General features: G+C 38.3%; 1 protein-coding gene and 1 pseudogene across 1 annotated transcript in view; one reads left to right on the top strand and one right to left on the bottom strand.

The window, feature by feature from the left end:
• Positions 1–903: 903 nt before the first annotated feature.
• Positions 904–22,201, bottom strand: part of ARF4 (ADP ribosylation factor 4) — a 30,363-nt gene continuing 9,065 nt past the window's right edge. The window contains exons 3-7 of the mRNA XM_053598571.1: positions 20,508–20,588; positions 20,189–20,298; positions 13,735–13,806; positions 11,502–11,627; positions 904–1,843 (exon numbers count right to left, since the gene is read on the bottom strand). Of these exons, the coding sequence (XP_053454546.1) occupies positions 1,757–1,843; positions 11,502–11,627; positions 13,735–13,806; positions 20,189–20,298; positions 20,508–20,588 (476 nt within the window). The 3' untranslated portion in view covers positions 904–1,756. The remainder of the gene's footprint in view (positions 1,844–11,501; positions 11,628–13,734; positions 13,807–20,188; positions 20,299–20,507; positions 20,589–22,201) is intronic.
• LOC128591191 (60S ribosomal protein L21-like) lies at positions 17,064–19,175 on the top strand (annotated as a pseudogene).

The raw sequence follows: 22,201 nt of genomic DNA, 5'->3' as shown, positions 1-22,201 counted from the left end.
ATTATCTATAGTTGAGTCCATAATAACTTAATAAATGTAGTGAACGAGGTATACCTTTATTGCTTTATTGACAAAAGTTACATGGAGGTTCCGATTGAAGTTTTAAAGTTTGTGATGCCTTACAAGGGTACATGTGAAACTTAGTAAATGTAGAATACAAATGTCTTAACACACACACACACACACACAAAAATAAAAATAAAATTTGTGATGTTGAAAGTGCCTATGAATTTGGCCAGGTGCAGTGGCTGATCCCTGTAATCCTAGCACTCTGGGATGCCAAAGCAGGGGGATTGCTTGAGCTCAGGAGTTCCAGACCAGCTTCAGCAAGAGTAAGACCTTTCTAGAAAAACTTTCCAGGAGTAATGAGTGGTACACACCTGTACTCCCAGCTACTCTGGAGGCTGAAGCAAGAGGATTGATTGAGCCCAAGAGTTTGAGGTTGCTGTGAGCTATGATAATGCCATGGAACTGTACCCAGGGAGACAGAAACTCCAACTCCAAAAAAAAACAAGAGTCCTGTGAACTCAGTTCTTTGCAGGAGAGTAAGACACTAACAGTCTTTGTAAGATGCCATGCAAACTGCACTTGAATTTTTTAAACGAATTTTAGCTATAAAACACATATGAATACATACTTTGCGTATAGTTCGTTTTATTACAGCCTTCTGATCTGTCTTTAGAAATTTATAGCATCAAAATATTCTATCAAAGAAAACTAAGTTTTTGATGTTGCTCCCTGCAGTTACACATATAATCCATATTTTATTTCAAGTTTAAATAATTAGTAAGCTTACTGGTATCTGCATTTTGTTCACAATATGTAAAACAGGCAGGTCAACTCTGCTATGTAAGAAAATCTATTTCAAATACCTTTAGGACTAAGAAAGAACACATACAATTATATTTTATCATTTTATTAGGAATAATTCCAAATAGGTTATGAAGAAAATGTATTCATTGAATTTGACGAGTTTTCCAAAAACTCTTAATGAAGATATGTTCACCAATAAACAATAAAACATCAGCAGAACTATCATATACTGGGCAAAGAGTCAGGCTGAAACCAAAAGCAACATGCAACATAAAAAAGATACAATATAAAGGAAGACAATCTGCTGAATATTAAAAACCATCTCAATATGAACTCTTTGCAACCAGCACAGAACTAATTAGCTTTCAAATCCAAATTACACAAAAGTTAAGTTTGGCTGACAGAGGCCAGAAGTCAATATTGGGGAAAAAAATAAGTTTCTCAGTGCAAGAGAGTTGAATAGTGTTTTGGAGCATTTCCCTGGCTGGTACAAGCTATTAGTATTAGAAAAACTTTTTGGCAAGGGAGAGAAATAAATACAAATGGAATGCTACATTTTTAAACCAGCAGACTGTCCCAGGAATGATAAAGGTATCAGTAAAGTAGCAAGAGGATAACTTTAAAACATTATTGTTGTGGGCTCAAAAAACATTCAAAATGGATTTATTTAAAGGTTTCACAATAGCTATGTCCAGGCATTTAGGCTAAAGGGAGGTAAAATTAAAAGAGGACACTTTTTCCCCAAGGAGAATTTCTTCAAAACCAAGCATATTGCTAAATATGCAACATTATACTTGGTAAACAATAATTGGCAACAAAATAAGTTTATTCTGCCCAAACCAGTCCCAGATACTGTTTAATAACCAAGATGCAACCTAATTTTGTTGTAACAAGCCTAGACCAATTCTATCAAACATGTCCTTGGTTAGATATCCAGTTTCATTTAACGTTTTGAAAGCTCATTTGACAGCCAGTCAAGTCCCTCGTACAGGCCAGTTCCTTGTGTAGCGCAAGTGGCTTGAACATACCACTGCAAAGAAAGGACAAGAAAATACTTGATTAACATAAGACTCTCTCTATATCTATCTATCTATAAAACCATGTGTAGCTTTCTTTATCAAAAACTTAAAATATTTCCCCCAAATTTCCCAGGATATTATGAGTCAGCAATTATCATTAAGTGTATAGAAAAAAAAAGGAAACTAGGAATAAATGTAATACGGCAAAGTAGTACATCTCACAAATGATCAATTCTATATTTAATGTTCTCAGTAACAACACAGATTCAAAATTATCTAAGCTTTTCCTGAAACTGTGCTTGGAGGAAGAAAAAAAAAGGGGAGGGTGGGAATCATCTACCCTTTAGGAGGTTCTTGGTTTTCATAACACTGCCCCGATATTTGAAACTACTTCTACCTACCTATTCATTACATTTAGTCGATTTTCCACCACTTTAATTGGAAGAAAAGATTCATGAAGAAATTACTAATAAACCACTCACCTGGTCTTTACAAATACAACCCTCTTATATCCCGTAAAACTAAGTTCAAAGTAGCAGAGGCCTATTTTTGAAAAAGTAGGGTTTGCTGATTAAACTTTTCAGATAATTTCACTATCTTCAGTTTCATGCACTCCAAAAAGTTCCAGCTTTTTTAAAGATGGGGATGAATCTTATCTCCAGTAACTGTATAAAATGCAAATTTACATCTAAGAAAAACAACCTATAAAGCAACTTACACTTTTTAAGAGATGGTTTATTTTATTTATTTATTTTTTTGAGACACTCTCAAGCTGTCACCCTGGGTAGTGCCATGGCGTCACAGCTCATAGCAACCTCCAACCAGGGCTCAAGCAATCCTCTTGCCTCAGCTTTTCTATTTTTAGTAGAGACAGGGTCTTGCTTTTGCTCAGGCTAGTCTCAAACTCATGAGCTCAAGCACTCCAGCCGCCTCAGCCTCCCAGAATGCTAAGAACTAGAGGCCTGAGCCATTGCACCCGGCCAAGAGATGGTTCATTTTTATTAGTTGTTTTTTTTTTTGACCAACTTTATTTTGCCTTAGAGTAAACCCTCCTTTAGTATTTCAAGGCCACTGTAGAAATACTATGTTGCCACTTTTATGTGACTACGAAATCTCAGTAAGTAACATAGGTTTGGAGAAAAGCACAAATTTATACCTTCACAGCATGGAAAACCTGGATCCTTTATAGTTTATCTTGTTTAAGTTCGCCACAGAAATCTCAAACAGACAATAGTTTGTTTTACCACAGTGCAGTATCTACCTTGTTTACAAGTTGATGAGAAATTACTGTAAAACACTTGACGCTATAGTTTGTGATAATCATCTTCCTATAAAACAGTGTATCACATCTTGCCAACATATCAACTGACCTAGAATAAGCTATCTGAGACAAGTACAAAACTTCTTATAATCTTATATTCAAAATACACTCCAAATACTTAAATACTGGACCCTTAATAAGAAAACCAAATTAGAGTGGCGCCTGTGGCTCAGTGGGTAGGGCACCAGCCCTATATACTGAGGGTGGCAGGTTTGAACCCAGCCCTGGCCAAAACTGCAACAACAACAACAAAAAAGTTGGGTGTTGTGGCGGGCGCCTGTAGTCCCAGCTACTCAGGAGGCTGAGGCAAGAGAATCGCCTAAGCCCAGGAGTTGGAGGTTGCCGTGAGCTGTGACGCCACAGCACTACCAAGGGCAATGAAGTGAGAAATTTCAGATAATTTCACTATCTTTAGTTTCATGCACTCCAATGAACTGTCTCAAAAAAAAAAAAAAAGAAAACCAAATTACAAAATATTTGCTGTAGAGCTATTTAAAAGATACAAAATTAAGAATATCAATAATCTGATAGATGGGGCAGCGCCTGTGGCTCAGTGAGTAGGGCGCCAGTCCCATATGCTGAGGGTGGCGGGTTCAAACGCAGCCCGGGCCAACCTGCAACCAAAAAATAGCTGGGCATTGTGGCGGGCGCCTGTAGTCCCAGCTGCTTGGGAGGCTGAGGCAAGAGAATCGCGTAAGCCCAACAGTTAGAGGTTGCTGTGAGCCATGTGACGTCATGGCACTCTACCCAAGGGCGGTACAGTGAGACTCTGTCTCTACAAAAAAAAAAAAAGTAATAATAATCTGATAGAGAGCAAGATGGCGGCCGAGTAACAGCTTCCCTGCATCTAAGCACTGTGAGTCTGGGAAGATAAGACTCCAGGCATCTCTGGCTGGTTGTATCTGCCTATAATCATCCCTTTGAGGATACAGGGAGTCAGCGAGACTTCTGGACCCTAAGAGGAGGACAAAAACAGTGGAAAACTAGCAAGTGGTTGCGTGTGTTTGATTGGTCTAATCCCGCCAGCAGCTGTAAGTTTAGTAGCAGCGAGACTGCAAACCAGAAGGCTTTACCTGTGAACTGTTTTGGTGTCTTTGGACTTGCAACTCAGTTGAACTGCCTTGGGAAGAGCTTGAGCAGGAGTACAGAGAACTTTGGGTGTTGTCTAGGGCCCCAGACGGAGCCACTGAGCCAGACGGAGCTAATAGTGTTTGGCTGTGGGCAGCAGGGAGCCATTGTGAGAGAACTGCCCCGGCAAGCTCCGCCCTCAGGGTTGCAGAGCAAGGATTGGGCGGGAGCTAGTAACCTAGTGACTGAGCAGCCTAAAGGCGGGAACTGAGCCACCTTACAACCTTAACCCTCAGGGGTAGAGTCAGACCGGTTTTGGCACACTGGGTAAGTGGATAGCCATTTCAGCAGTGATCCCAGCGACAACCACTTTCCTGGGAAAGCTTCTACTTAGCAAGTTTAGAACTTTAAAGTGCCTTTTAAGAGGGCTGAAGAGAGATTTAGGGTGTCTACCCTGTGGGGTTTGAGAAATCAACGCAGGCCTCCAGTCGTATCAGCATTGTGATTAACATCTCATACCCCAGAAGACCACCTGTTGCCCAGACAATATTCAACAAGATATATACACTGCCCTGTTTTTGGTTGTTTTTGTTTGTTTGTTTTTTATTTTGATGTTATTGTTGTTATGTTTTTTAATTTCAACTTTTTCCGTAGAGACTTTTTCTTTTCTTTCTCCATTTTCCTAGTTTAAATATAATTTCCCATTGCTGCCTTTTTCAATAACTAGAACTTCATTTTTGCTAGTGGTTCTATACCTATTATTCGGTTTTCCCCCAAATGTGATCCTATAAAGTTTTCTGTTTGCTTGTTTTGGTTTGATTTATAGCATTTTTGTCTTTCCTCTCTACTTGGTGGAGGTGGGGTACTGTGTCTGATCAGGTTAGCAAAGAGCTGCTGACCTTAAGGGAACCACCCAGCCAGGCACCCCCAGAGGTTGAGTTTTTTTTTTAAGGTTGTGTCAAAGTACCCTACTGTACACCTATATTGCTGTCTCCCTCTTTCTGTGCCTCTCTTCTTTTTGTCAATATTCCTTTTACCCACCCCCTCTCCTTTCTCTATTTTCTTTTCTTTCTTTCCTTCTTTCTTTTATCCCTTCTTGCTCTTCAGCCTTCTCATCCTTCTGGTCCTGTACCAAAAGGACTCATCGAACCCTTAGTCCACAGGCACATGAACTTAAAGAACAAGAGGAAGTGAAAGGAAAATTAGGGCAAGGAAACAGATAAAAGAAATCATTCATTAGGAAGAACCAGCAGAAAACTCCAGGCAACATAAAGAACCAGTCCAGAACAACCCCGCCAAGGGACCATGAGGTAGCTACTGCAGAGGATTCCACCTATAAAGAAATGTTAGGAATGACAGAAAGGGAATTTAGAATACACATGTTGCAAACAATGAGAGAAATGATGGAAACAATGAAGGAAACTGCTAATAAAGTTGAAAATAACCAAAAGGAAATTCAAAAACAGAATCAAATAAGAGATGAACGATATGAAGAATATAAAAAGGATATAGCAGAGCTGAAGGAACTGAAACAGTCAATTAGGGAACTTAAAGATGCAATGGAAAGTATCAGCAACAGGTTAGACCATGCAGAAGAAAGAATTTCAGAGGTAGAAGACAAAGTTTTTGAGATAACTCAGATAGTAAAAGAGGCAAAAAAGAAGAGAGAGAAAGCAGAACGTTCCCTGTCAGAATTATGGGACTTTATGAAGCGTTCCAACATACAAGTTATAGGAATTCCAGAAGGGGAAGAAGAATGCCCCAGAGGAATGGAAGCCATACTAGAGAATATTATAAAAGAAAACTTCCCAAATATCACCAAAGATTCTGACACAATGCTTTCAGAGGGCTATCGGACCCCAGGTCGCCTCAACTCTAACTGAGCTTCTCCAAGACACATTGTGATGAACCTGTCCAAAGTCAAGACAAAAGAAAAGATTCTGCAAGCTGCCAGGAGTAAGTACCAGTTGACCTACAGGGGCAAATCCATCAGAGTGACCGCAGACTTCTCTAATGAAACTTTCCAAGCAAGAAGACAATGGTCATCTACCTTTAATCTACTTACACAGAACAATTTCCAGCCCAGAATTCTGTACCCTGCTAAGCTAAGCTTTAAAATTGACGAAGAAATCAAATCATTTACAGATATACAAACATTAAGGAAATTCGCCACAACAAGACTAGCTCTACAGGAAATACTTCAACCTGTTCTACACACTGACCATCACAATGGAACAGCAGCAAAGTGAGAACTCAGAAATTGGCTCGGTGCCTGTGGCTCAAGCGGCTAAGGCGCCAGCCACATACACCTGAGCTGGCGGGTTTGAATCTAGCCCAGGCCCACCAAACAATGACGGCTGCAACCAAAAAAAAGCTGGGCGTGTGGCGGGCGCCTGTAGTCCCAGCTACGTGGGAGGCAGAGGCAGGAGACTCACTTGAGCTGCGAGCTGTGATGCCATAGCACTCTACCCAGGGACACATCTTAAGACTGTCTCAAAAAAAAAAAAAAAAAAAAAAAAAAGAACTCGGGCGGCGCCTGTGGCTCAAGGAGTAGTGCGCCGGTCCCATATGCCGGAGGTGGCGGGTTCAAACCCAGCCCCGGCCAAAAACCACAAAAAAAAAAAAAAAAAAAGAACTCAGAAATTAAAGGACAGAACCTAACCTCCACACTGATGCAAAAGATAAAACTAAGCAATGGACTCTCACAAAATAAGACGAATAGAATACTACCACACTTATCAATTATCTCAATAAATGTTAATGGCTTGAATTCCCCACTGAAGAGACATAGATTGGCTGACTGGATTAAAACAAACAAGCCATCCATTTGCTGTCTGCAAGAAACATACCTGGCTTCAAAAGATAAATTAACTTTTGACTCTGAGTCAAGGGTTGGAAGACAATTTTTCAGGCAAATGGAATTCAGAAGAAAAGAGGAGTTGCGATTTATTTTCATACACATGTGGATTTAAAGCAACGGAAGTCAAAAAAGACAAAGATGTCACTTTATATTGGTCAAGGGAAAAATACAACAAGAAGACGTTTCAATTCTCAATATTTATGCAACCAATTTAAATGCTCCCAGATTCTTGAAACAGACCTTACTCAGTCTGAGCAATATGATATCCGAGTATACCATAACAGAGGACTTTAACACTCTTCTTACAGAGCTGGACAGATCCTTTAAACAGAAATTAAACAAAGATATAAGAGATTTAAATGAGACCCAAGAACAACTGTGCTTGATAGACGCGTATAGAATACTCCATCCCAAAGATAAAGAATATACATTCTTCTCATCACCCCATGGAACATTCTCCAAAATTGATCATATCCTGGGACACAAAACAAATATCAACAGAATCAAAAGAACTGAAATTTTACCTTGTATCTTCTCAGACCATAAGGCACTAAAGGTGGAACTCAACTCTAACAAAAATGTTCGACACCACACAAAGGCATGGAAATTAAACAACCTTCTGTTGAATAACAGATGAGTGCAGGAAGAAATAAAACGGGAAATCATTAAAGTCCTTCAGCATAACAACAATGAAGACACAAGCTACCAAAACCTATGGGATACTGCAAAAGCAGTTTTGAGAGGAAAATTTATCGCTTTAGATGCCTACATTCGAAAAACAGAAAGAGAGCACATCAACAATCTCACAAGAGATCTTATGGAATTGGAAGAAGAAGAACAATCTAAGCCTAAACTCAGTAGAAGAAAAGAAATATCCAAAATCAAATCAGAGATCAATGAAATTGAAAACAAAAGAATCATTCAGAAAATTAATGAAACAACGAGTTGGTTTTTTGAAAAAATAAGTAAAATAGATAAACCATTGGCTAGACTAATGAGAAATAGAAAAGTAAAATCTCTAGTAACCTCAATCAGAAACGATAAAGGGGAAATAACCACTGATCCCACAGAGATACAAGAGATCATCTCTGAATACTACCAGAAACTCTATGCCCAGAAATTTGACAATGTGAAGGAAATGGATCAATATTTGGAATCACACCCTCTCCCTAGACTTAGGGAGAAATAGGGCTCCTGAACAGACCAATTTCAAGCACTGAGATTAAAGAAACAATAAAAAAAGCTTCCAACCAAAAAAATGCCCTGGTCCAGATGGCTTCACACTAGAATTCTATCAAACCTTCAAGGAAGAGCTTATTCCTGTACTGCAGAAATTATTCCAAAAAATTGAGGAAGAAGGAATCTTCCCCAACACATTCTATGAAGCAAACATCACCCTGATATCAAAACCAGGAAAAGACCCAACCAAAAAGGAGAATTTCAGACCAATCTCACTCATGAATACAGATGCAAAAATTCTCAACAAAATCCTAGCCAATAGACTACAGCTTATCATCAAAAAAGTCATACATCATGATCAAGTAGGTTTCATCCCAGAGATGCAAGGCTAGTTTAACATATGCAAGTCCATAAATGTTATCCACCATATTAACAGAGACAAAAATGAAGATCATATGATCCTCTCAATAGATGCAGAAAAAGCATTTGATAAAATCCAGCGTCCTTCTCTAATTAACACTGAAGAGTATAGGCATGGGTGCCACATTTCTAAAACTGATTGAAGCTATCTATGACAAACCCACAGCTAATATTTTACTGAATGGAGTAAAACTGAAAGCTTTTCCTCTTGCTGGAACCAGACAAGGTTGTCTTCTATCACCTTTACTATTCAACATAGTGCTGGAAGTTCTAGCCAATACAATTAGGCAAGAAAGGAAATAAAGGGAATCCAAATGGGAGCAGAGGAGGTCAAACTCTCCCTCTTTGTTGACGACATGATCTTATACTTAAGAGAATCCCAAAGATTCAACCACAAGTCTCCTAGAAGTCATCAAAAAATACAGTAATGTTTCAGGATATAAAATCATTGTCCACAAGTCAGTAGCCTTTGTATACACCAATAACAGTGAAGATGAGAAGCTAATTAAGGACACAACTCCCTTCACCATAGTTTCAAAGAAAATGAAATACCTAGGAATATACCTAACGAAGGAGGTGAAGGACCTCTATAAAGAAAAATTATGAAGTCCTCAGAAAGGAAATAGCAGAGGATATTAACAAATGGAAGAACATACCATGCTCATGGATGGGAAGAATAACATTGTTAAAATGTCTATACTTCCCAAAGCAATCTACCTATTCAATGCCATTCCTATCAAAATACCAATATCGTACTTTCAAGATTTGGAAAAAATGATTCTGCGTTTTGTATGGAACCAGAAGAAACCCCATATAGCTAAAGCAGTTCTTAGTAATAAAAATAAAGCTGGGGGCATCAGCATACCAGATTTTAGTCTGTACTACAAAGCCATAGTACTCAAGACAGCATGGTTCTGGCACAAAAACAGAGACACAGACACTTGGAATCGAATTGAAAACCAAGAAATGAAACTAACATCTTACAACCACCTAGTCTTCGATAAACCAAATAAGAACATACCTTGGGGGAAAGACTCCTTATTCAATAAATGGTGTTGGGAGAACTAGATATCCACATGTAAGAGACTGAAACTGGACCCACACCTTTCCCCACTCACAAAAATTGATTCAAGATGGATAAAGGACTTAAATTTAAGGCATGAAACAATAAAAATCCTCAAAGAAAGAATATGAAAAACACTGGAAGAATATCTGGGGATATTCTGGGCCTGGGGAAAGACTTGATGAAGAAGACTGCCATGGCAATTGCAACAACAACAAAAATAAACAAATGGGACTTCATTAAACTGAAAAGCTTCTGTACAGCTAAGGAGACAATAACCAAAACAAATAGACAACCTTCCACAAATGGGAAAGAACATTTGCATATTTCCAATCAGACAAAAGCTTGATAACTAGGATCTATAGAGAACTCAAATTAATCCACATGAAAAAAAGCCAACAATCCCATATATCAATGGGCAAGAGACATGAATAGAACCTTCTCTAAAGAAGACAGACGAATGGCTAACAAACATGAAAAAAATGTTCATCATCCCTATATATTAGAGAAATGCAAATCAAAACAACCCTGAGATACCATCTAACCCCATGGCCCACATCACAAAATCTCAAAACTGCAGATGCTGGTGTGGATGTGGAGAGAAGGGAACACTTTTACACTGCTGGTGGGACTGCAAACTAGTACAACCTTTCTGGAAGGAAGTATGGAGAAACCTCAAAGCACTCAAGCTAGACCTCCCATTTGATCCTGCAATCCCATTACTGGGCATCTACCCAGAAGGAAAAAAATCCTTTTATCATAAGGACACTTGTACTAGACTGTTTATTGCAGCTCAATTTACAATCGCCAAAATGTGGAAACAGTCTAAATGCCCACCAACCCAGGAATGGATTAACAAGCTGTGGTATATGTACACCATGGAACACTATTCAGCTATTAAAAAAAATGGAGACTTTACATCCTTCATATTAACCTGGATGGACGTGGAAGACATTATTCTTAGTAAAGCATCCCAAGAATGGAGAAGCACGGGGTGGCACCTGTGGCTCAAGGGAGTAGGGCGCCAGCCTCATATGCCAGAGGTGGCGGGTTCAAACCCAGCCCCAGCCAAAAACTGCAAAAAAAAAAAAAAAAGAATGGTGAAGCGTGAATCCTATGTACTCAATTTTGATATGAGGACAATTAATGACAATTAAAGCAGAGAGAAGGAAGGAGGGAGAGGTGTGGGGCCTTGGTGTGTGCCACACCTTCTGGGGGCAAGACATGATTGCAAGAGGGACTTTACCTAACAAATGCAATCAGTGTAACTTGGCTTATTGTACCCTCAATAAATCCCCAACAATAAAAAGAAAAAAAGAATATCAATAATCTTTAGATATTCTCATTCTCCTACAGTAGTTGTCTATATTTTTATTAATAGTAAAGATAAACTTAACAAAAATTAAATTTTTAGATCCCTAAAAGATATAGTATGTAAGTTAAATGTAAAAGATACCAATGTATTTTTTTTTTTTGTAGAGACAGAGTCTCACTGTACCGCCCTCAGGTAGAGTGCCGTGGCGTCACACGGCTCACAGCAACCTCTAACTCTTGGGCTTACACGATTCTCTTGCCTCAGCCTCCGGAGCAGCTGGGACTACAGGTGCCCGCCACAACGCCTGGCTATTTTCTTTGTTGCAGTTTGGCCGGGGCTGGGTTTGAACCCGCCACCCTCAGCATACGGGGCCGGCGCCCTGCTCACTGAGCCACAGGCACCGCCCGACACCAATGTATTTTTATCAACTTTCAAATACTTACTGTTCTGTTACGAAGAGACTGAAGACCTAATTTATCTGTCATTTCACTGATGGCCATGGCATTTGGCAAATCCTGTTTGTTTGCAAAAAGCAGGAGCACTGCATCTTTCAACTCATCTTCCTGGAGCTGGAAACAGAAGCGAAGATATTAATGACTACCCAACTGAAATCCAATTATTGCAATCAACTAGAACAGTCCCTTTATTCAACATGTAATAATTAAATACATTATTAAACATCAACCAAATTTCTCCACATAAAGTTCAAGTACTCTTATAACTTAATCATATCTGTCAGTTTTTAAATCCAGAGCAAACAATCATATGCCTTCAAGTAAAACAAAACTCTTTTAAGCCAACCATTCTTGACCCACTCCATTAAGGTAAACTGCAGCTTTCAGCCTTCACAATTATCCATTGTCAGGATAGACAAGGGCAAGTAACACATATAAGAATAAAGTGTTTATGATAAGATCTTATGATGCTTAGTAGCATTAAGTATTCAGATGATTTTGTTTTAATTGTTGGGGATTCATTGAGGGTACAAGAATCAGATGATTTTTTTTGGACTTTTACCCTTTCCAACCAGATGGATCAGACAAGAGTTGGAACATCACCACAATTATGTGGGCATTAGCAGTATCGTGAAAAATACAAAAAGTACTAAAAACAGAACCTGGTAGGAGTAAGTACTGATACATGATACAACACAGATGAACCTTGAACATTTATGCTAAGTGAAAGAAGCTACTCACAAAGATCACATATTGTATGATTCCATTTATATGAATGTCCAGAATAGGTGATTATATAGAAAAAGCAAGCAGATTAGTGGTTATCAAGTAATGGGGGTAATGGAAGGAAGGAATGGCGAGTGACTGCTAACAGTTCTAGGATTTCTTTTTTGGGTGATGAAAATTTTCTGGGGAAAGGGCCAAGGAAGGGGAAGGGAGGGGGGAGGTTTTAGTGGAGGAAGGGTAATGGATGGGGCCACACCTATGGTGCATCTTAGAATGGGTACAGGCGAAACTTACTAAATGCAGAATACAAATGCCTGCATACAGTAACTAAGAAAATGCCATGAAGGCTACGTTGAACAGTTTGATGAGAATATTTCAGATTGTATATGAAATCCGCACATTGTACCCCTTGATTGCACTAATGTACACAGCTATGATTTAACAATAAAAATAAATAAATTAAAAAAAATGTTTTTCTAATAAAAATTCATGTTATGAGAATTATATTTGAACACAGCTGTTTTTTTTTTTTTTTATAGTGTGAATGTTTGGGCGGCGCCTGTAGCTCAAAGGGGAAGGGCACTGGCCCCATATGCCAGAGGTGGTGGGTTCAAACCTAGCCCCGGCCAAAAACTGCAAAAATAAAAATAAAAAAATAACAAAGTTTAAAAAAAGAAGTGTGAATGTTAAAAAAAAAAAAAAAAGTATGGATGTTGATAACATTTGATTCATTAGGCAAAAAGCCAACAGTGAATTAGTCACACACATATTGGTGTCATGGTTTTATAAACTGCACTCTAGTCTTAAGAACAATAAATGAGAATTAAGATTTCATTTCAGCAAATATTTTATGGCAACAAGTTCAAAATCCTGACAAGGTTTCTCAGCAATCTCCTTCCTTTGGAGATATATATTTTAGAAATAAGGTCTCTGTCTGGAGTATACTGACACAATCATAGCTCACTGTAGCCTCCAATTCCTAGATTCAGATGATCCTCCAACCTCAGCCTCCTGAGTAGCTAGGATTCCTTCAAGATATTTAACAACATCAATACATGAAAACATTAATGTGACAAGCCTATATGGCAAGGCTTAAAATAGCACTATTACCAAATTGCCTCCACTTCCAGAAGGAATCCTTTATCATGGCTGTTACTACAAAACATTTCTGAATTATAGTATCTGTCAAATAAGGGCCTGAACTATATCAGATATCCTCCATCAGAGATAAGCACCAAAATTACCTATGAAGCATTCTAAAAACAAGCTGCACTTTCCTCAAAACTTATAGAAGTAGGTATTCTTCCATGTGTTTTTAAGAAAGCTCTAAAAGAGACGTTGATGTGTGTGCATTCTTAAGAACCCATCGATAGTTTCTCAAGGCTCTGGCTAGTGCCAAAAAAGTTCATTTGTGCAAGTACCAACCACTTAAACCACTACCACTATCACTAGAAAAACAGATCTTGAACATGATGAATTTTAAGTATATTCTTACCATTTTCTGCAGCTCTTCTGCTCCTTCCTGAATTCTTTCACGATCATTGCTATCTACCACAAAAATAAGACCCTGGGGAAAAATAGTTTGAATAAATTATAATGGTTAAACATAAAGATCACACTAACGATAAAATAAATACAGGCAGCAAAATGGTATAAGGAGTTGGAAGTTAGGAAGAAAATGTCTTCTTATTAAAACACAAAAAATAAAAAAACCTCACCAGAAGTCAGGATTCTAATGCTGAAAATTGCTTCGAGTACCATTTGTGATTTTAAGTTATTAGTTTTATTTCTTTTTTTTTTTTGAAACAGAGTCTTACTACATCGCCCTCAGTAGAGTGTCTTGGTGTCACAGCTCACAGCCAACCTCAAACTCTTGGGCTTAAGCAGTTCTCTTGCCTCAGCCTCCCAAGTAGCTGGGACTATAGGCGCCTGCCACAATGCCTGGCTATTTTTTATTGCAGTTGCCATTGTTGTTTAGGTGGCCTGGGCCCAGTTCGAATCTGCTAACCTTTGTGTATGTGGCTGACGCCATAACCACTTGCTACAGACGCCAAGCCTATTAATGTTATTTCGAATCTAAAAAAAATCTTACTCTTAACTGATGTTTCTCAACTCCTTAAGAATAAGAGTTTATCCCTTTCCAACTTCCCTCTGCATTCCCATATTTAAGTGCAAGTTATTAGTAGCAAAACAGCTAGAAAGTGGGAGCAAAAGGAAAAAGAATAAATCAAAGATCTTAAATCATCATGAATTAGCTTATTCATTCACAGGCATGCACAAAGTGTTGGGGGGGGAGGATGCGATAGTAGTTTTTATATGCTTCATCAAGAAAGGAAAAAAACAGCCTTGCTCCAGATGTTGCCTGCCAACTCTAGAATCAGAAGAAGGAAGTCTTAAAACATATCAGGAAAAAATTCAAGATTCACTTGATCAAGTAAGAAATCCTTAACAAAAAAGAAGGTAGTAACTATTTTTTAAGATACAAATATTAAAATCCTATGCCATAAAAGAAACAGAATTGGGAAGCAATTAATTAAATTAAGACTTTTCTAAAAACTTTCAAGCGGGAAAAGTATAAAATTTTCAACTAGAAAAAGAGATGCATTAATTTTATAGCTTTGTTAAAAATCTATTCCTATTCTTCTTCCCACAATCCTAATCCCTAAAGTATTTTTGATCATTTGTCACTTATTTTAGATTGCCCTGCACTATTAAATTATGTCAGTAAATATACTAAATCCATTGACAGCAAAGGACTACCCTGTATCATTTTCTATTTACCCTTCAGCATTACTACAGCACTGGGCTCTCTAGGAATACCTAACATTTATATTGGGCTACTGTCATTAAATGACAATTGCCTTTGGTTTAGCAAATTTCAAGTTATTTCCTGTATCTTTGTTGGAGACATCTCATCCTTTGAAAAAACTTTTGGTACTTTGGGAGCCAATATAATTGGTAGAAGACAGACCCAAATTCTCAGCACTACTTGTTACGTATATTACCAATCCTTGAATGTGCCTCTTCTTCTATACAATAAAAGCAACAGCACCAACTTTATAAGCCTGCTAAAGATTAAATGTAAACACAGAGGTATAAAGGATCTATCCTTGTTCCTAAGCTCATTATAAGCATTTAGCAAATCTATGTCTCCTCCTTTCCCTATCTCAAAGGCTATTCCTTATTAGAACCCACTGTCTAGAAAAGGTAATGCCTCCAAAAGAGATCTAATTTTATTTGACTACTACCATTCCATTTTTATTCTGTTTCAAAATGTGAATAATACTATCAGTGCCAAAGTAATGTTGGGAGGGATGATTATTTTAGGAATAATTTCTTAGATCAATAATTGGTCTTTTCTAAACAACCTAGAATCAAGAGAATAATTTCTTAGACCAATAATTGGTCTTTTCTAAACAACCTAGAATCAAGAGTACAAAAAAGCTAGAATTCTAACAATAAGCCCAGCTGCTTTAAAATTACTCTAAAGGCCAAATATTTTCCTATTTAGAACAGCAAATTAATTGGAATTATCTAATGAAAATTTACTATAAATTGTGCTCTGGATTGTTAACATAAGTTAAAACATGGTTAAAGCTAAAATTACATTCTTTAAAATTTTATAGCTAGAAGAAGCTATGAAGAATGATGGAAACCCAAGCTAAAAGCTTAGAGATGATTAAATCAAGTAACACATAAAGCTTGCCCTAGGCCTGAGCTCCACAGGAAGTAGTACTACAGACTTTTAATTCTAAGGTAATCCAAAGAGGCAGGAATGGTTCTAATCTCAAATTAAGAGCTCAAAAATTACAAAGCATTCGAAACTCATCTAGGAATAAGACCAGGATTACCCTTGACCAAGACTTAACAAGGCTTAATAATTAGCAAGGTTTTACTTCTTTATCTAACTGTATTTCCAAAACATATTCCCTAAATGAAATCAGCCTACAACTTACTTTAAAATAGTCTGGTGGGGGAAGCACATTAGAGGTGAGTATCAATTAAACATTAGCTATATCTTAATAACTAATCATATATGGAAGTTTATTATTCTATTCTCTCTACTTTTGTATATCCAAGACTATCCCTAATTAGAAAATCTAAACTCTGACATGCTCCAAAATGCAAAACTTTCTGCACACTAACATTAAAACATTTCACTCATTAGAGCATTTCAGATTTTTAAATTTGGCCTCCACTGGGTAAGTATAATGCAAATATTCCAAGATCCAAAAATATTCCGATATCCAAAATATTTCTGCTCCCAAGCATTTTAGGTAAGAAATATTCAACCTGAGTTTTATACCAACCCTGAAAAAAAAAAAGAAATATTCAACCTGTACTAAAATTTTCCATAATAAAGTTTTTTAAAGCATGTATCGCTGTATCAAAAATCTTTTCTAGACACATCTTTATTAATGAACATAAACATTCTCATTTTTAAGTATGAGCATACCACTTATTCAACATGATATACTACTTAACCTGGTTGTTTAAGCTACAATATAGGCTATAGTATAAGCTTTACCAAGGGTTTTCACTACAACATGGTGGCAATAAACCTAACTCATAGGCAGTGTTTTTTAAAAGTTGGAGAACAAGATGACACTGCAGATCTGCTTGTAACACCACAATCTGCTTTTAAAAAAAAAAAAAAAAAAGGATCAACTTATATTGTAAACAAAAACAGATGAGAAATCCCTTATGTAGCAGAAAAGACAATAGAGCTGGGACCATGTTAAACAGAAAGCTACTTGGGAAGCTGAGGCAAGAGTATCACTTAAGCTTTCGGTCGGAGACGCCATCTTCCAGTAATTCACCAAAATGACAAACACAAAGGGAAAGAGGAGAGGCACCCGATACGTGTTCTCTAGGCCTTTTAGAAAACATGGAGTTGGGGGCGGCGCCTGTGGCTCAGTGAGTAGGGCGCCGGCCTCATATACCGAGGGTGGCGGGTTCAAACCCAGCCCCGGCCAAACTGCAACAAAAAAATAGCCGGGCGTTGTGGCGGGCGCCTGTAGTCCCAGCTGCTCGGGAAGCTGAGGCAAGAGAATCGCGTAAGCCCAAGAGTTAGAGGTTGCTGTGAGCCGTGTGATGCCACAGCACTCTATCCGAGGGCGGTACAGTGAGACTCTGTCTCTGCAAAAAAATAAAAAATAAGAAAAAAAAAAAGAAAACATGGAGTTGTTCCTTTGGCCACATATATGCGAATCTACAAGAAAGGTGATATTGTAGACATCAAGGGAATGGGTACTGTTCAAAAAGGCATGCCACACAAATGTTACCATGGCAAAACTGGAAGAGTCTACGTTACCTAGCATGCTGTTGGCATTGTTGTAAACAAACAAGTTAAGGGGAAGATCCTCGGGAAGAGGATTAATGTTCATATTGAGCATATTAAGCACTCTAAGAGCCGAGACAGCTTCCTGAAACGTGTGAAGGAAAATGATCAGAAAAAGAAGGAAGCCAAAGAGAAAGGTACCTGGGTTCAACTGAAGTGCCAGCCTGCGCCACCCTGAGAAGCCCACTTTGTGAGAACCAATGGAAAGGAGCCTGAGTTCCTGGAACCCATTCCCTATGAATTCATGGCATAGTAAGCATATAACATAGCACACAGGAGTACTAGTGGACCCATGTTTTTAGGTGCAAGAGCCTATTTATTTCCCATGAGCTCATGGCATAATATGTGTATAGCAGGGGCACGCAAGATAACCAATAGTCCCCATGTAACAGTGATACAAGGTGCTGGGACCTATTTCCCACGAATTCAAAAGTCAATCAACACTTTGTCACATTAAATGGCAAGGTGCCTCCCTGAGCTGCTGGAACCTCTTCCCCTATGAATTCATGGCATGGTAGATAAAAATAATAGCATAAAAATGTTTCTTGTTCATTCACTACAAGTGTGGGTTTTTTCCCCCCGAAGAAGTATTAAAGCAAATTTTAATGTGTCCTAAAAAAAAAAAAAAAAAAAAAAGAGTATCACTTAAGCCCAAGAATTTGAGGTTGCTGTGAGCTGTGACGCCGTGGCACTCTACCAAGGGCAACATGTTTCCTTCTGTCTCGAAGGAAAAAAACAAAAAAAGAATTAATTCTCTGGTCTTGAATAAGCCATTCCAAGTTTTAGTTTCTTCATATATAGAAGGGTTCAACTAGAAGAGTGCTTCTCAGAGGTGTAACAGGAATGGAAAAGCAAGTTTCCAATGTACTCAATACTATTATAAAGCCAGTAGTAGATGAACCAATACATGCCTGCACAAGAGAAAAACTCAATTTAATTCCAGTTGGTGGGGGGAGATTGGTGAGCTCTCGCCTAATGGGCACAATGTAAGGGTATATGGCACATCTCCTCGGTGCAAGACACAACTACAACAGAAAGCTTACCTAATAACTGCAAACATTATAACCTAATTGTTTGTATCCTCATATTAATTTGAAATTAAAAAAAGAAAAGAAAAGTAGTTCTCAGTAGGGAGCAATTTTATCCCCAGGAGAAATTCATTTTTTGGTTGTCACATCTAGGCTGAGGAGAGTTGCTACTGGCATGTAGTGTGTAGAGCACAAAGATACTGCTAAACATACTACAAGGCAACAGAAAGCCCTTCCCAGACCCAACAATGAATAACCCAGCCCAAAATACCAACAGTGCTGCTTTTCTGAGATCCCAAACCAGAAAGAACTACCAGCACGGCCTTTGCCAAGTCCCACTAAATCAATCTGTGTTTTGATTTAGTATTTAAAATGATTTAAATACTACTGATGCCTAAATTATATCCCCCAAAGATTCTGATTCAAGTGGGCCATGACTGAAGCTTCAGGATTTTTGAAGATTCCTAGGTGATTCTAATGTGAAGCCAAATTTGAGAACTCCTGTTCTACAGTCACTAGGTCTTTCCCATGTCAGGATTCTATATACACTACATGGTAATATTAAAATATCTTATAAATCAATGCAATAGATTGATCTTAATGTATATTTAATAAACTAAAAACCTAACTGGGCCAAATGAAAGAATGATAATTGTCTTACACTCATTCAAAACTACAATGAAAGCTTCACTTTCTTTTCTTTTTTTTTTTGAGACAGAGTCTCACTTTGTCACCCTTGGTTGCATCATAGCTCACAGCAACCTCAGACTCTCGGGCTTAAACAATTTTCTTGCCTCAGCCTCCCAGTAGCTGGGACTACAGGTGCCCACCACAACACCCAGCTATTTTTAGAGATGAGGCCTTGCTCTTGCTCAGGCTGGTCTCCAACTCAAGCACCCCACCTGCCTCAGCCTCCCAGAATGCTAGGAAAGTAAGCCACTTACTTTCTAAACTAAGAATAAAACCATAACAATTTTATTGTTATGGAGACAGGTAATTCTTTTTTTTTATTTTTTAGACAGGGTCTCACTGTGTACCCCCTGCAAGAGTGCAGTGGCCTCATCATGGCTTACTGCAACCTCAAAGTCCTAGGCTTCAGCAATCTTCCCGTCTCAGCCTTCCCAGTAGGTGGGACTATAGGCTCAGGCTACTATGCCTACCTAGGTTTTCTATTTTTTGTAGAGACAAGGTGTCTCGCTTTTGCCTAGGCTGGTCTTTAACTCCTGACCTCAAACAATCCTCCCCCTTGGCCTCCCAAAGTAGTGCTAGGATTACAGGTGTGAGCTGCTGTGCCTGGCCCCAAATTCACTCTTGACAACTATACAGGCAATCATACCCACCCCAAAATGTTACTGGGATAGCTACATAATTCTTTTCCTAGTTAGTTTGGCCTAAGGCATGTGTTAGGATCCACTGAAGAATACAGAAGTATATATAAGGAATGCCAAGTAAACACCAACATATAGTAAACACCAACATCCAAGCAAATATTAGATATTAATATAAATAAATTAATTAATATAAACTGTAGAGCATAAAATCCATAAAGAAAAGTTTTAAGAATGTACAGCATTCCTTACCTGGGTATTCTGGAAGTAATGCCTCCAGAGAGGCCTAATTTTATCTTGACCACCAACATCCCATACTGTGAAACAAATGTTCTTATATTCTACTGTTTCCACATTAAAACCTACAAAGGAAAAACGAAATGACTGCTGTGCACAATAAAGCATCATTAAGAAAATAAATTCCTTTATTGTGAAATTCTTAGAATACTTTAAAAGTCCTATTAAGATAATCAACAAGCTTAAAAAAAGTTTCAAATTAGATGTATTCTACTTCACTTACAATATATCATGATGATATTTATAAATTAAAGTCATCTGTAAACTTTCTTACCAATGGTAGGAATGGTGGTAACTATCTCCCCCAACTTCAGTTTATACAGAATGGTTGTCTTGCCAGCAGCATCCAATCCAACTAGAAGACATCATAAATTTAAAATATAGACCAAAAGCCCACACCAAGAAATAATTGTACAATAAATTTAAGAGTTTGAAAGTAAAAGTTGACTGCTCAAGGCACAGATATGAGTTAGAAATGAAATTATCTTATTTGATTCCCAGACAAAAGCGTAACACTTCCTACAGAAGTCCTTTGCATTTTTCCTTTTAGACCTAGACAGACAGTATGTAGTAAAGAAAAGAGCTTTAGCTTTGCCACAAACTACGTGAATGCCTTTAAAGTCACTTTAGGACACTGAGGCCAGAGAAATGAGCCATAAAATAGGATTGAACCAAATAACCTAAGATATTTTCCAAGTCAAGTCCTTATTAATTCTACAAACTACCACCATTTTGTTGTTGTTTTAAGACAAGGTCCCAGTTTGTTCCCCAGGTAGAGTGTAGTGGCATCATTATTACTCACAGCAACCTCAAACTCCTGGGCTACATTAATGATCCTTCTTCGTCAGCCTCCAGAATAGCTGGGACTACAGATGCCCACCACAACACTCAACTAACTTTTTTCTTTTCTTTTTTTTTTTTTTTTTGTAGAGGTAAGGTCTCACTATGTTGCCCAGGCTGGTCTCAAACTCCTGGCCTTAAGTGATCCTGCCAGCTCAGCCTACTATAATTACTATGAGCCTCTGCCCTAGCGTACAACCATTTTTTTTTTTTTTTTGTAGAGACAGAGTCTTACTTTATGGCCCTTGGTAGAGTGCCATGGCCTCACACAGCTCACAGCAACCTCCAACTCCTGGGCTTAAGCGATTCTCTTGCCTCAGCCTCCCCAGTAGCTGGGACTATAGGTGCCCACCACAACACCCGGCTATTTTTTGGTTGCAGTTCAGCGGGGGCGGGGTTTGAACCCGTCACCCTCCGTATATGGGGCCGGCGCCTTACCGACTGAGCCATAGGCGCCGCCCTCGTACAACCATTTTTAAAAACACAAATTAGAAGTTGAACCAGAATAAGTGAGAACAAGTGCATAAAAAAAAATCTGTAAACGGGCGGCGCCTGTGGCTCAGTCGGTAAGGCGCCGGCCCCATATACCAAGGGTGGCGGGTTCAAACCTGGCCCCGGCTGAATTGCAACCAAAAAAATAGCCGGGCGTTGTGGCGGGCGCCTGTAGTCCCAGCTACTCAGGAGACTGAGGCAAGAGAATCACTTAAGCCCAGGAGCTGGAGGTTGTTGTGAGCTATGTGATGCCACGGCACTCTACCCAGGGCCATAAAGTGAGACTCTTGTCTCTAAAAAAAAAAAAAAAAAATCTGTAAACTTGATTTTCCTTTTATTTACAGAGTAATTTTAGGTAAAATATTTTGATGCTATAGGGGAAATATATATTTATATAACTATGTCTTAGTCCCTTTATAATAATAATAGCAAATTAACTGCTTATAAGTATAAATCTCCCAAAATCTGTAAATTCCACATTGTTTGCTAAAGCCCTCATAAATAAAAGATCAGTGTCTAATAACCTAATTGAATCTATCATTGTTTTAAGGATGTCAGATGTGGCCGCCTCTATTTATCTTATCAAAGATTGTTTAAATCAATTCAAATGAATGTTGATTTAAGGAGAAACTTTAA

Source organism: Nycticebus coucang, chromosome 8, assembly GCF_027406575.1.
Source record: "Nycticebus coucang isolate mNycCou1 chromosome 8, mNycCou1.pri, whole genome shotgun sequence".
NCBI classification, from domain to species: domain Eukaryota; kingdom Metazoa; phylum Chordata; class Mammalia; order Primates; family Lorisidae; genus Nycticebus; species Nycticebus coucang.
Note: the sequence above shows the minus strand (reverse complement) of the source record. Positions and strands in the feature narration are given on the sequence as shown.